Here is a 17,014-nt window from a genome sequence, read left to right as displayed (position 1 = left end):
CTTTTACTCTCCCACAGAGAGAAACTTACCCAGTTTAGCGGGAACAGAAATTTGCAAGCTTCACTGCCAGCTAGCGTCCACGGTTGTATTTCGAACATAATATATATATTTTTAATTATTTCAAGTGGAAAGCAAACCAGGACCTATACGTATATTTCTTCTTATTCAGATTGTCTTCAGCATACGCTTCAATTTATTTGTGGTAGTCACTGTCGGATTTCCTATATCGACAGTGGTGTCGACTGCGTTCCGATTGCGTGAACAGCTTTTTCAGCCCCGTGCTTGTTTATTCAAATTATTGTTAACAAAAATGCTACCGTGTGCCGCAAACCCGCTTGCAAATTTTTGCTGGCAAAAATTTTCGCACCACGTATTTGTACCTCCCCTCCAAATGAAGTGCCAAAATTGTGCTCTCTCCTTGCCAGTTTTTCAAGTTTTTGGACCAAACGAACTCGATTTGGTAACAATTGGTACATGCTTGTACAAGTTTTTTGCATAGCGAACAGAACTAATACCTGTATGGCGAATGGTTATATACGTGAGAGTAAATTAAGACAAACACTTCCAATTATGAATTTGTATTTGAAATCAAACTGTTATTTTTAATATTAAAAATTAGCGTACACTTTGTATTAAAACGGCATCTCTTTATATTATGAAAATATTATGCACTTTTATAATTAATTGTGGGTCATAAACATAATTTTTCGTATCTTACTACTTACAAATACATTTACAATTATATGCTCTTCCTTTGCTTCCCTCACATTTTTTACAATCTTTTTAATAATATTTCCTTTGATTATTCTCATTTTATATTAAAACATATTTACTTAAATATGCAGGTTATCTACACTTCATTCAAAATCTTTTTCGTATAGCACCTTAGTATCACGTTCTTTACACATAATTTATTTTACTTTTTTTTAAAACTTCATCAATATTGTTTTTACACCTAATAAATTTCGAACGCTATCGTTGTATTTAATCAAAACAACCTTTGAAGCGCATATATTTATTTTTTCCCCAGCGCATAGAAGTTGCAAACACGTTGCTCTCTCCAAAAAATCTGACAGCTTAAGTTCCCTCATCAGACTTTTGTGTGCGGAAGACGCTGATGAAGAAGGTGGATATATCTACAAATAAGTATTCCGTTGGTATCAAGTACACGAATTAATTAGTAAATTTATGCCACTCACCTTATTCAAAAGAGTATCTTTAGATTTTACTTTGAGCAAGTTGCACAAATCACTCAACAGAACCCATTTGTCAGTGCCTTCGTCTTTGAGTAAATATAAGGGTGGTAGCAAAATATCTGCCTCCTCAAATTCGAATATTTCCCCTTCGCTGTCCGAATTTTCTACCAAAATTTCCGGCTTGTTGTCATTATACAATCGAACAGAGTTAAATCGGCCAATATTGTCAAGCACGACTGCACAATTTTCCATCATAGTCTTACAATTATTGCCCGCCTCTACATACGAATTTAATTGTTTTTTGTTCGTTATCGAATTAGATACTGAACTTTTTCTAAGAGCTCTGCTCATATCACATATAAAATTTGGTGCTCCTCCGAATATATCATAACCATATATTGAAGAATCTGTAAAGAGAACAATTACATTATTAGAATAAAAAATGAAAAGCTGTAAACCCATTTTATAAATACATAAGTAGCTCACGAAAAATGTCAGCTTTTTGAGGTACTTAGGCGGGTTGGCTAGTTAAAAAAATGCGGGTACTTAAGCCAACATAGTAATTGATGTAGTTACATATTTTGTTAACTTACATAGATATGTAAATACTTGAATAAAAAGTGAACATTCAATGAAGTAGTAGTGTAGTTTAAAAGCAAGACCGTACCATTATTTAAGATTTTTCAATTAAAATACAGTTCATTCCCTAATAACTATAAAACTACACTGAGAAAAAGAATTAGTTTCGACAACTAAAGATATTTAGTTCCCGAGTTTTGACGCGTGTGGTCACAGGACTCAGTAAGCTATGGCATGTCGATCACTGCACTAGGTAGAGAAAGAAAAGTGTGTGCTATGACATGCCCAGACTTGTTTGTCTCAGTTTCAGTTTTGCCATTGCCGCGAGTTGTTTCGGTGTGCGCATAGTTGTTTAAAAATATAAAGTTTGATGCCAAAAGGGGTTTCTCAGTGGATATATAATTCACATGAATTATAATTTGAAAGTGTATTTAGCCAAGGAAATAGCCAAGCAGTAAGCAAAACCAGCACTTCCAGCAGATATTGACCGGGATTTTCGCACGACTGTTCCTGATTCATCGTTTCTTTTTAGGAAATTCTTACCGCCATATAAATATGTATAATTTGCACTAGTAACTATTTATGTATATATGTACATATGTATTTTTTATGCTTAATATATACAAATAAAAGAAGAAAGTAAACACAACAACCACCGAGTAAATTTTTATTTGTGTCAATAATAAACGGTTAGCTGATTCAAGTCTACAGCAAGTTCACAAAATTAATTAAAAACCAAAGCATTGTTTATATTTGCTCAACAATGATTTTATTCAACTAACAATATTGTCTACCTTACCAACTATGCCCCTTGGTCACTATAACCAATTCTGGTAATTATAACTAAAGCTTTTTCTGAGTGTACCATGACCATCGCAATATCCTCTCTTTAGAAGTTGAGCAAACTTTTCGTCCTTTTCTTATCTATTTATGGCCATGGTAGCTTGGTTGTTCTACAAGCGCCCTCTTCTAGCCATGATCTGTTGGCCTCTTTGAATGTTATTTCTAAGTTCTAATTTGCAGGTTGCCATGGGTATCCCAATTATGCCTCTGTTTTCACTACACAAAAAAATAGGTATTTTATAAATGCTAAATGTTACACTAAAGTGCTTAAGTATTCAGCAAATGTCTAAATTCTACACGATTCAGAAATGCCAAAATGTCCAACGATACACAAAAAAATGGTGGAAAAGCTTTTCACTACACCCAGAAAAGGTATAATTGCCAAGATTTGGTTATAGTGACCAAGTAGCATAGTTGGATATGGCGAAATAAATATCTAGTGCGCGAAAGTCTGCAATTTACTTCAGACTTCTAGTTGGGACAAAAGTATATTTGTTAATGATTGCAAAACGACTATCTTGCCTGGACAATATTGTTGGTTGAATCAAATCATTGTTGAGCAAATATTAACAGTGCTTTGGTTCATACAAGTCTTCAAATAATTTTGTGAACTTATTGTGACCTGAATCAGCTAATTGTTTATTATTGGAAAAAATTTCAGTTCGGCACAAATAAAAATTTACTCGGTGGTTGTTGTGTTTACTTTCTTCTTTTATTTGTATATATTAAGCGTAAAAATACATACATATTTACATAAATAGTTACTAGTGTAAATAATACATATGTATACACTTAGAAAAAGGTTCAGTTATATTTACCAAGATTTGGTTATAGTGACCAAGTGGCAAAGTTGGATATGGCGAAATAAATATCTAGTTCACGAAAGTCTGCAATTTACTTGAGACTTCTAGTTGGGACAAATGTATATTTGATAATAATTACAAAAGGACTACCTTGAGTGGACAATATTGTTAGTTAAATAAAATCATTTTTGAGCAAATATAAACAATGCTTTGGTTGATACAAGTTTTCAATTAATTTTGTGAACTTGCTGTAGACTTGAATCAGCTAACCGTTTATTATGGGATAAAAAGTTTCAGCTTGACACAAATAAAAATTTACTCGATGGTTGTTGTGTTTACTTTCTTTTATTTGCATATATTAAGCATAAAAAATACATACATATTTACATAAATAGTTCTTAGTGTAAATAATACATATGTATATGTCGGTAAGAATTTCCTAAAAAGAAACAATGAAACAGGAATAGTCGTGCGAAAACCCAGGTCAATATCTGCTGGAAGTGCTGGTTTAAGTATACTGCTTTGCTTTTTCCTTGGCTAAATAGATACTTTCAAATTATAATTCACATGAGTTATATATCCACTGAGAAACCCCGGTTGGCATCAAAATGTATATTTTTAAATAGCTCACTGAGCGCTCTGTGACCACACGCGTGTTTCACCCATATACGAACAGCGGTAGCGGAGCAATGATTTCCACGCACAGTCTCATTGATTGAATCGTTTTTATGCAATGGTCGGCATACTAGACATTCAAACGATTCAATAAGTGGGACTGTGTGCATTACTCAGCTGGCGCTCTTCGTACGTGAAACACACATGTGCGCTCAGCATTCTTGAGGCGTGGCTCACAAGCATGAATATGTTCCGCTCTCAAACCAAATCGTGGCTTCCTCAACTAAGATTTGGTAACTCTGACTAAACCATGTGTTGTAAGAAAGCTTATCTGTATTAGCAGAGCTTAATGACATCCTTTTATGAACCATACGTTAAGTTGAATGGAATTTGTAGAAATATACTTCAAAAAAATATTTATTAGTATTTACCAAACCCTTCAACTAAATTAACGAATTGGTACAAGCTAGACGAATATTAAAAGCTTTAATATATTTAGTCATAATAACCAACCCATGGTAATAGTTCCCAATCCTTGGTAACAGTTCCCAAATATTGTCAAAATTCGGGAAACTAATTCTTTTTCTCAGTGTAGTTTTATAGTTATTAGGGAATGAACTGTATTTTAATTGAAAAATCCATCAAAGCCCTTAACCTCTTGTCGAACATACGAGTCAAATATTCTGTAAAAGATTCGCCGGTATCCGATGCTCCTTCTTGTGGCGGAACTTTAGCGCTCCCAGAAAATCTAGTGGCGATCGCATCATTTTAGTTGGCGTTGGCTTCTCCATTTTTATTTCTTACCAAAAACATTTAAATAAAGTTGTAATTTGGAGGGTTTATTTAAATGTTATTTTTACCCCGCTTGACAATACGAAAGGAATGAAAATCTGTAAAAGCAAAATGCTCTGAGAATGCTGAGAAAAAGGATTAGTTTCGACAACTAAAGATATTTAGTTCCCGAATTTTGACAATATTTGGGAACTGTGACTAAGGATTGGGAACTATTACCATGGGTTGGTAATTATAACTAAATATATTAAAGCTTCTAATATTCGTCTAGGTTGTGCCAAATCGTTAATTTAGTTGAAGGGTTTGGTAAATATTAATAAATATTTTTTTGAAGCATATTTCTACAAATTCTATTCAACTTAACGTATGGTTCATAAAAGGATGTCATTAAGCTCTGCTAATACATATAAGCTTTCTTTCAACACTTGGTTTAGTCATAATTACCAAATCTTAGTTGAGGCAAACACGATTTGGTTTGAGAGCGGAACATATTCAGGCTTGTGAGCTACCCCTAAATAATGCTCAGCGCTCTCTGAGCGCATGTATGTTTCACATACGAAGAGCGCCAGCTAAGCAATGCACACAGTCCCACTTATTGAATCGTTTGAATGCGCTAGTATGCCGACCATTGTATAAAAACGATTCAATGAATGAGACTGTATGCGTGGAACTCATTGCTCCGCTACCACTGTTCGTATATGGGTGAAACACGCGTGTGGTCATAGAGCGCTCAGTGAGCTATGGCATGTCGATCCCTGCGCTAGGTAGGGAAAGAAAAGTGTGTGATATGATATGCCCAGACTTGTTTGTCTCAGTTTCAGTTTTGCCATCGCCGCGAGTTGTTTCGGTGCGGGTATGGTTATTTAAAAATATAAATTTTGATGCCAACCGGGGTTTCTCAGTGGATATATAATTCATGTGAATATTATTTGAAAATATCTATTTAGCCACGGAAAAAGCAAAGCAGTATACTTAAACCAGCATTTCCAGCAGATATTGATCTGGGTTTTCGCACGACTGTTGCTGTTTCATCGTTTCTTTTTAGGAAATTCTTACCACCATATACATATGTATTATTTACAATAGTAACTATTTATGTAAATATGTATGTTTTTTATGCTTAATATATGCAAATAAAAGAAGAAAGTAAACACAACAACCATCGAGTAAATTTTTATTTGTGTCAAACTGAAACCTTTTTTCCAATAATACACGGTTAGCTGATTCACGTCTACAGCAAGTTCACAAAATTAATTGAAAACTTGTATCAACCAAAGCATTGTTTATATTTGCTCAACAATGATTTTATTCAACTAACAATATTGTCCACTCAAGGTAGTCGTTTTGTAATTATTAACAAATATACATTTGTCCCAACTAGAAGTCTCAAGTAAAGTGCAGAGTTTCGCAAACTAGATATTTATTTCGCCAAATCCAACTATGCCACTTGGGTCACTATATCCAAATCTTGGTAATTATAACTAAACCTTTTTCTGAGTGTAGAAAAAATGTTGCACATGTTTTAAAAGCAGATTTTGAATAAGATTTGCCGATTTGAAATTATTTAAATGTACGTTTGCGTACTTCATAATCCCTTTGTTATGTATCATAAATGAGGATGAATTTACAATATCCGAAATACTCCTTTTTAAGAAAAGCGAAGACGAGTTGGAGTTTTTGGATTTAAAAGAAGATAAGGCACTGGAAATTCCACATAAAGCTTTGCTGTTGCTTGGATTCCGGCAATAAGTACCAGATTTAAAATATCCGCTACTGAAAAAAGGCGCGTCCGTATATTTTCAATTTTTGGCGTATAACTGAGTGGCTGTAGTCCAGTGTGCGGAGGCCCAATGAAATTCGTAAAGTAAAAAGTACCGTTCACAATTAGTTGCATTCCCGTACCTGATAATTATTGAAAGTTATAAAAACGATCAGCTTTTTGTGTTCGCGTACGCAAAAAACTTGCAAAGTAAGGGAAATTGAGCGAGCAAAATGACATTTCATTTTGAGGGAAAGCTGCTAGTTTCTGCTGGAAAAATTTTCGCCAATTGCAATTTGCCAACAAGAAAACAGCTTATCAAAAACAGCTGGTTGGAATTTACGCAAATCCCTAAATTGAATTTGAGCTTGGATGTAAAAAATAGTAAAATGCGACTAATTAAAATTGTAAGTAAGTAATTATTCGTTTACGTCAGTGAACTGTGTCATGATAAGACTTTGGGATCTATGTTCTTGCGTTTTCAATTTTATACTTTTGAATGTAAATAAAATTTCTATCAGGTGTTCGTCAAACTTGCAAGTTTCTGAAAATTTTCTGTTCGTGTACTGTTTCGGATATTTTTCTCTTGTGAGAGAACAGATGACTTTTCGCCGGAATTTCGCTGTTGGACATATTTTACTGGAGATTTAAACAAACGTACCAATTGACAAACCAACATTTAACAGAACTGTTACGAACGGCTTTAACTAATGTAAAACCAGATTTTGAAAATTTGGCCAAAGGGATCTTTTGAATTTTGTGTAAGATCTATCTGACGTACATTAGAATAATAATAAAATTAATAATAAATTAATGTTTTAAAAATAAAATTTTTGTCGTTTTTTTGTGGCTCTTTGTAGCATTTAGAATTTACATGTGGCTCTTATCGGCCTCGGCCTTGCCTACCCGTGGTATATAGAATGCCCTTTACCCAAGGTAGGTTGGTAGTGAAAATGGGCGAAATCGGACCGTAACCACGCCCACTTCCTATATAACGGTAATTTTCAGAAATACGAAAATTGCAATATTTTAATAACTACTGAAGATTTTTCACTGAAAATTGATATTTGCAATGTTCAGGCGTAAAATAGGAATTAGAATTAGAAATTTTTACATGTATAATTACATGTGCATATCTCGGTAACCGCTCGACTAATTTCTCTCAAACTTGGCACGGTTGTTAAGCTTGGTACCACATACCAAACAGCTGAAAATCTTTAAAATCGGACAATAACCACGCCCTCATCCCATGTAACGGTTATTTAGAGAAATACGAAATCTTCGATAAATCAGTAAATATTATAGCTAATTTATTCAAAATTGATGTTTGCAATAATTCTTTAGCAAAAATACGTTTAAGATAAAATTTTGGAAAATGGGCGTGGCACCGCCTTCTATGACCGATCAATTTCTACCAAACTCGGAATGATTTTTGTACTTGCCACTTAAAAGCAAAACATTGAAAATTATTGATATCGGACTAAAATTACGCCCACTTTTCATATAACGGTGAATTTCAGAAATACTTGAAACTTCGATATTTCGGAATTTAAGGACGCTAATTTACTCAAAATTGATACAAACAACAATCCCTTGAAAAGAAGTAACATTATTATAGAATTTTGGAAAGTGGGTGTGATACTGCCCACATATAACTATATAAGTTTATGGAAGATGTTTGAAATAGGAATAAAGCCACCCCTGCTCACCACGTAGTGGTAGTTTTCGGAAAGGTGAAAAAAGCTATATTTAATAATTGCGCCGGGTATGTAACGTTCGTTTTTTTTTAACTTTATAATTAGCCTAATTATAAGTAACAAGAGTGCCAGTTACTGTCGAAATTCGACAGTTTTTCTAGTTTTAGAAGCCTTGGAGAGGATTTCTAACTTAACACGCAGCAAAACTTATACGGTACAAATTAACTAACCGGAAAATCTTCTGCTAAAACGTAACTAAATTTTTTTTTTATCTGAGAAGGTCTTTGGAGGACTTCGGCAGGACTTGGAATTGACCTGATACATTCAAGTTTATCGATAAATTTCAATGATTTGATACATATCGAAAGTTCGATGAATTTCAAGAACACTAAAATTCGATAACTCAACGAAATTCGTTAACTCGAATAAATTTTGATAATTATAAAGTTCGATGATTCGATAAATTTCAGTAACCTTTATGGCTGATTTTATTTCGATTCCTATCGGAAAATTTCAGCTCTGTTAAACTAATTCTTATGTATTTCTCATTGTCTCCATTTTCGCCTTTATCTCAATTTTCGCCTTTATCTTCACTTTTGCCTTTTTTGTTTTCATCGTTATCACTTGTTTCTTCATCTTCATATTTATCTTATCATCGAAACTACAAAAACTGTCCTCATCTACAGAAAATTACTTTCCAACGGTGTTTCTGGCTTTGAAATCGGTAACTTTACTTTGGTCTTCATCTTTGTTTTTATCTTTCACATCTTTGCTTATATCCTTTTCTTTTTCTATTCACGTAGATGAGATGAGGTGCGATGACGTGATAAGATGTGACGTGATTTTATGTGATGTGATAGATGTCATGTCATGTGTTGTCATATCCTCTGATGTCATGTCATATAAGTCATACCATATGATGTCATATCATGTGATGCCACGTCATGTAATTCCAGTGATGTCATAGATGTCATATCATGTGATGTCAAGTCATGTGATGTCATGCCATATAATGTGATGTCATATCATATAATGTCATGTCACGTGATATCGTGTGATGTGATATCATATTATGTGATGCAATATCATGTGATGTCTCTTCATATCATGTGATAAAATGTGATGTGATGTCATGTAATGTGATCACATTCCATGTTCCGATTAGTGTATCGACAACCCTGTTGATAACTGTGTTCGATAAAAATACCGATAACAATATCCATACACGTATAGAAAAATACAACGATTCGTAAAATACGATTAATTCAGCGATAAATATAACAATCATCAGTATCGATTATTGTACATATCGTAACAATATAAATGACTAAATCGATAACAAAATCAATTATTTAATCGATTATTATACCGATAACAATATCCATTATTGTATCGATAACTATACCGATTATTATATTGATTACACAGGTATCATACAAAGCGGTTATTTTCTAGAAACGTAGTCGATTCAAGTATATTATTTTTCGTAGCAATGATCGATTAATCTCTATCAGTAAGGATATCTGAGTATATCCTAACCAAAATGCGAAAACCTCGTCTTTTCTCATATTATCTATTTTTGAGGTTATGTAGCTACGCAGATTTTGCTATTCATAAAAAAGTAAACGTGGTATTTTAAAGTATAAGTCTTCCTCTTTTAAATGCCGTTGAGTTTGCTTAAATATCTTTATTTTTTACTGAGATATCGCATTTTGAAGTTTCCATGTTTGTGACTTTTACGATATTCGAAAATCCATTGAGATAACATGAGACGTGATACGGTCGATTACATTCACAAACATGGAGACTTCAAAATGCGATATCTCAGTAAAAAATAAAGATATTTAAGCAAACTCAACGGCATTTAAAAGAGGAAGACTTATACTTTAAAATACCACGTTTACTTTTTTATGAATAGCAAAATCTGCGTAGCTACATAACCTCAAAAATGGGCAAAAACAGCGTTTTTGCACTTTTAGGTTAGGATATCTCAAAATCCTGACGTGATAGAGCAATTTAAACCCCGGATTCGGATTCTACGCAAAAAATTACTTCGGAAATGACACTACACTTTTATAGAACATTCCGAAGCCATTTTTTTGCAGACCTGTGTTATTATATCGATTACAATAGCGGTTATTTAATTAATAACAGTATCGATAACAATATCGATTATTTTATCGATAGCAATATCGATTATTATATCGATAAGAATATCGAGTTTTATATCAATACCAATATCGATCTTCATCCTCATCCTTTTCTTCATATTTATTCTTTATTTTTGCATATTCCTCTTCACCTTTACCTTAAAGTGTTTAAATTTACTTTGATCTTCGTTTTTGCCATGCACCTCTAGGCATCTTTGTTTTTGTTTTTATTCTCAAACCGCTAAACCGCTGAGAACCATTTCCATGCGCATTATTCCCCTTGAATTTGACAATTTACTCCCAACCAACGAACTGCCGCTAAAGTTTCACTTCATAAATTCAAGAAATGTTCTTACCCCTTCAGTTACCCTTATTCTTATGTATCTGTCATTGTCTCCATTTTCGTCTTTATCTTCACTTCTGGCTTCTTTTTTTTACTTCATCGTTATCATTTATTTCTTCGTCTTCATATTTCAAAGCTTAATTTCAAATGTGTAGTGAAACAACAGGCGAAACATGTCAAATTGAACATGTTGCAGCAACATGTATACACAATTCGAAAATGTTTAAACGACGGTTTTGGCCGTAATTTTCAACCTTGAAATCGGTTCGGTAGAATCGCCAAACGAACGGAGACAAAATTTATGTTAGCGTATTAATATATAGATATACTTGTTGTGCTAGTGCTCTTTCAAATAAGTAAGTAAAATTTGTACAAATAAATTAAAATACAAACACTCGTGATACTTATATTCAAACGAAAAAGTTTTTATTTGAAGCACCTATATGAGACATTCTTTTCATATCGGACACCAAATTTGGTGTCACACTTTCGATTGGCAAAAAGTTGTGGAACAAATATTGTTAACGAAGCGATATTCTGTAGAAATTCGAAATCAAATCTGCGTTTCGCTAACTTTAGTCCGGCAATTTCCACGCCCATTTCATTTATTTTATTTTTAAAGAAACATCTTGCATCTAGGTATTCTATCGGAATGCGCAAGAAAATTTTACTTTTTGCAAAAACGCGATGCTTAAGACCTTATTAAATATATCTCAACATAAGTTTTCGAAAACAAATTACAAAAAATTGTTGATTCTCACAAAATAAACCATCTCATCATAAAGAAAACTATTTTAAAAATAGTTCTTGAGAACGCCTATTTTTTATAGAGAATTAAACAAGGATTACGATGGTATAATTTTAAACCCCTAATGTACTGGTCTTCACAATGCAAATCAACTTCAAAAAGTTAAACTGTTAATAGCTAAGTTAGTTTTAGGACAATCTTGACCACCTTTATGGAGGAATGATAAGCCCGTTTCCTTAGCTTTAAAACGACGTTAAGATGAAGTCTCTACGATGAGCATAACCCGAGATATAACGAATTGAAGTTGTACGTGATTAGTCAGAAACACGAAAAAATGCAAACTTTGACAGATCATATCTTCGAATAAAAAAGATATAAAAAAAATCCTCGAACACGTGTTAGTTTATTTCATCTATAGAACCCACAAAAAAATTTGAAGCGAATCGGAGACATGACACAATTTTTTTTACGAAATCCGTCCGACTTAAAAAAGAATGGCTAATATATAGCCAAAATGGCGTCTGCTATTTTAAACTAAAATTTTTTCCTCCGGATTCGGACAACGACACATTGGATCCGCCACTTTGAATTTAAAAAATCTAACATCAGATTTGAAATCAGCGACCTCGAAAACCCCTCTTTTATGTATTTTAAGTTTTTGATGAAAAGAAAAAAAGTTATAAAATTTGATCGTCATATTGAATCCACCATTATAAATTTCAAAAATCAGACATCAGATTCAAAATTAGCGACCTCAAAAACCCGCGTCATATACAGCTTGACGACGAATAACTGTTACCCAAGTTTTTTTGAGATATAAAAGGGTCCTTTATAGATTTAACGAAAAAGGTATTTTATTGTTAATTTTCCACAGATTTTACTTTAGTTGTATTAATTAGTTTTTAAATTTTAACCCGTATTTACATTTTCCAGCACTGTAAACTTTGAGAGAAAAGTTCATTTGGCACGCAGGTCTTCGTCAGTTTATATATTCCATATCTTCTGTAACCATAGGCTAATTTTCTCCATTTTGATTCCCTTATACTCTCCCTTTTGTCCCACATAAGGCCTCATACTCAAAAATCGAATAGACTCGGAACTGTTGGCTAGGACGGACATTCATTCGACCAACCCTATACAGTTTTTCCTTTTTTTGTCTTTTGACGTAGAATACGTCTACGTTTCGATATGGAGGCTATGCCCAAATGTTGTAGTTGTAATTTTTAGAGCTTCACGAAAACGCTTATTCCACGAGAACTAGTGAAGCGATTTCAAAGAAAAGTGTGCCGTTTCAAAGAAAAAATTCCAAACCTATCGACAGATACATTTATGTAAGTAACCGATTAGGTGTCTGTCGTAGAAACAACGGTAAATATTGGCTTATTTTGGGGTAAATTTTGAGCCATTAAAGTGCTCTAGCAACTTATGGTTGGCAGATATAACTTTCATTTTCGGGATATAGGTTCTTTGGAGCAGTAGAAATATTATCGTGTAAAATTTTTGTATAAATTAACAAATATCGAGCATTTAAAGGCAAACAATTGTTTTACTACCAAAATACTCGAAAACGGCTCGAATGATTTTGTTTTTGTTATCTTTAATCAAAAATTCAGGTATTTTCCTTTCGTTTGGTATATGGGAAGTATTGGTTGATATCTTCTAAGTATGTTTATTTTATTCAAATATATGGGCATAAATGCTTTTCAATACAAAATCACTTCGGCATCAATTTGCAAACACGTGCATGTGTAAAAACAGTTATGTGCTGGCAGAGTCAAAAGGATACCAAAAACAGATTGCGCAAGTGAGCGGAAATATGTATAAGCGGATCGCAGCATATTTTGTACCCATGTACCTACATACATATTAAAGCACTGCAAATATACCAGCAGAAATACTCTACAATGTTACTCAACAGCGCTCTGCTACATAAAACACTGTTCCGCTTTTCCAGAGTACTTGAGTATGTTGATTGCATTCAGTAGTATTTGAAAACTTACTGAAGTTTTATCTTTTAAAATGTTAGCATTTAACATAATGTTAAGAAAAGACATATATTTTCTTTTTATTCCAATATATACTTAAAATATTGTTTTACATTTCTCGCTGGACGCTTCAATGTTTGCAAAAAGGTTCGAATCTTTCATACATATGCATGATTAATTTACATACATATTATGTAAATTTTTTAAATAACAAAAAATTTGTGTCCATTTTCCCGCGACCTGTCTTTGTGAGCAGTTTTTATTGTCAAATTAGGGGTATTCTCCAAATCTTGCAAAGCCATTGCACGTAGCACGGATTGCACGGATTGCATAAATTGCAAACACACAACAAGAAAATTCATGGGAAACAACATTTCCTATCGCTGCAAAATATGCAACGTCGAAACCCATGTATATATTTTGCAAAATAGCATAGCAAGATAATAGCGACCCTGTGCTAGTTGTTTTGTTGTTGGAATTTCTCACATTTCTCACATATTTCTCTCATTCCTCTCATCTCGCTCACTTAATTTTTTTTTTGCTGTCTCTTGTTATTGTATTTGATACATAATTTCGCTGCTTGCTCCCCATGCATGCTACCTCTTTGCAATGGGGTGTTCTCGTACTCTTCGAAATTTGGAATAGTATTTTTGCATTTCGTGCAATCCGTGCATCGTGCAAGACTTCGAGAATACCCCTATTGATATTTTCATTTCCCAATACCAGGCGCTCATACATGTGAAGTAATAAGTTTTCTATTTCTAAGCAGAAAATTGTTTGTATAAATTTTTAAATTTCCATAATTCTACTTTATGAATTTCCAAAGGCTTCTACAAACCACAGTATACAGTAATCCAGATAGGCAAAACAAAAAATGTAGATATGCTTATTTGACAATTTATTTGAATGTATTGGTTGATATTTTTTCACAGTTGTCGTTTTCTTTAACCCAAATGAAATCCAATTTCAATATTTTCTTATAGTGGAAAATATTTTCAAGTCACATAAAATAAAACAACGAGAAAAACAAAATTCCGAGCAAATCAGGCTTGCAGCGTAAGCGATTATAACCGGATGCAGTTCCTACATAAGTCATATCTGGTTTCAAACACAACTTTGAGTGAATAATGGTGGGCTGATTTTGGAAAATGGACCCATAAATTAGGGGGTAAAACAATTATTACTTAGCTTAAAGGTAGAACTCTCTAATTTTCAAATATACCACTCTTATAGTGGAGACCTCCAAAGTTTTTATGAAATATGTACCCAAAGTTATATATCGACGCTCGAACTAATGCAGGTAAGGTTTATGCAGATAAGCAAGGCCGTTTTTTCAACGGTATAAAATGTATATACACATATTCTTACATACATATTTATCAAAATATTCAGAATGACGAAATGAATTGGTTCAGTCCTGTCTGTTTGTAAACACGCCAACTCGAACAAAATTTAGATATTTTAACGAAAGTAGGTGCCGAAGCTGCCTTTGGTATAACGTAGGTTAGTATTAAATTTTGGTGAAATCTGTCTATAACCACGACCACCTCCCATGTAGTAATCAACAATATTTTTGTTTTATTGTTTTTTTTTAATGAATTTCGCTGTTAAAATTTACATTTCAAATATATCAACAAACATTTAGGGGTACTTTTGCACCAGTCATTGCCTATGGGTTAATGACAAAATAATCCTATACATGTACAATATCTCATGTATTCATTTTCAAATAAGCATATTGTCAATGGCTGGTTTATTGTATACTGTGCTACAAACGAATTCAAAACTTCTAAAGCTTGCTACTTCATATGTATGTGCGCCTGGTATTGATAAATGAAATTATCGTATTGTACAAATAAAAATTGGTTCTTTGTATAAGATGCTTCTTTATAAAATATGTATGCTGTTGGCTAAATATTCGGAGCGCCCTACATTGTTTCTCCATATTTGCTATTTAATATAAGAGTCAGCTCTAACATTAACATTATGTAGCATTAAACGAAAACTTCCAAAAATACTCAAAAAATACTTGTGAAGGAACATATTTTCTGTGGAAGTTTAACAGCATGGTACTGCTGATTTATGTTCCTCTTTATTTCGGAACATAATTTGTTTGAGTACTTTTTTTTATGTATACAGCGCTCAATACCTTCAATTCTCTTCCTTCCATGCCCTCTTTGATAGAATATGAATAGTTTACATATTTGAAAAAAACTTCACAGTGAAGCAAACTGAATTCCGATGCAGACCTTTAATACATATGTGTATACATACATATTAGTTGAGTTCCCCAACTTTTCTGGGTTAAAACCTGTAAAAGTGTCAAAAAGCAAAAGAAGCCAGCGAACCGAGTACGGGAACGCTTTCTGGTAAACTCCTGTAAATTCTTGCAATTTCTTACGAGTTAGGGAGCGCAACTATTATAGATATGTACATTGTACATCCATATATGAGTAGTCCACTTGCAAACAGCGTTATGTGATATTATAATAATAAGCCATAAATTAAAAAAAAAAACGTCTACAACAACAAGTAAAATCCAAATTTTATCTTTTTTTATTATCTGAAAATTTGGATAAATAAGAGCCTAATAACATTAAATAAATAGGCAATCATGTTTCCTTTACACCCCTTTTACGGCTAAACTGTACTTCTAAGGTATAAACAATTATATATCATTAGAAAGGTATTTTGACGCTGATGTGCAGGCAATTTTTAAAATTTCAAATTAGTTTAAAATAGAGCGAAAAAATCAATTCAAAAGTCACACCAATACCAATGCCATACATGTACATGGTTGGGGCGGAAATGCCTCCTAAATGTATGCTTTAATATTGATAGTGAATTAAAGAAACGTGCTAAGCAGCAGTTTAGGAATAAGATGTATGTATGTATGTACATGAATAGATTAGCCTCAAACAAGGATGAAGATAATTTTGAGTATGAAGAAGAAGAAAGGGATAAATACAGAAATTAAAATAAAAGTAAAGAAACCTAAATATAAAGACAAAGAGGAAGGAAAATTTAAATACCTAACCTAATAACAATGGTGGGGGTGAATATGTAAATGAAGAAAAGAATGGACATATTTAGATCAGGATAAAGGAAAGGATAAAGATGAAGACCAAGACGAGGAAGAAGATGAAGATGAATATGAAGATAAGGATAAAGATAACTTATCTTAACTTAACCCCTTAACTTAACTTAACTCACCTCAACTCATCTCACCTCCGCTTAAAAACTTACTCCACCTGAGTTCGCTACACATTAATTCACCACACCTTAACTCCCCAAACCTAAATCCACCACTACTTCACTCCCCACACCTAAATTCACCACACCTAAATCCACCACACCTTAATTCACCACACCTTAACTCACCACACCCCAACTTTCTCACATCTTAACTCACCACACCTTAATTCACCACACCTTAACTTTCTCACCACACCTTAATTCACCACACCTCAACTCACCACAACTAAATTCACCACACCTCTTAAG

General features: G+C 33.2%; 1 protein-coding gene across 1 annotated transcript in view; it reads right to left on the bottom strand.

Moving 5' to 3' along the window:
* Positions 1–600: 600 nt before the first annotated feature.
* The window catches only part of LOC108360368 (uncharacterized), a 36,515-nt gene continuing 20,101 nt past the window's right edge, over positions 601–17,014 (bottom strand). Inside the window, exons 3-4 of the mRNA XM_017612620.1 lie at positions 1,200–1,603; positions 601–1,136 (exon numbers count right to left, since the gene is read on the bottom strand). Coding sequence (XP_017468109.1) covers positions 927–1,136; positions 1,200–1,603 — 614 coding nt within the window. The 3' untranslated portion in view covers positions 601–926. The remainder of the gene's footprint in view (positions 1,137–1,199; positions 1,604–17,014) is intronic.

Source organism: Rhagoletis zephyria, unplaced genomic scaffold (assembly GCF_001687245.7).
Source record: "Rhagoletis zephyria isolate East Lansing unplaced genomic scaffold, Rhagoletis_zephyria_1.1 Rzeph_scaffold_00561, whole genome shotgun sequence".
NCBI lineage: Eukaryota > Metazoa > Arthropoda > Insecta > Diptera > Tephritidae > Rhagoletis > Rhagoletis zephyria.
Note: the sequence above shows the minus strand (reverse complement) of the source record. Positions and strands in the feature narration are given on the sequence as shown.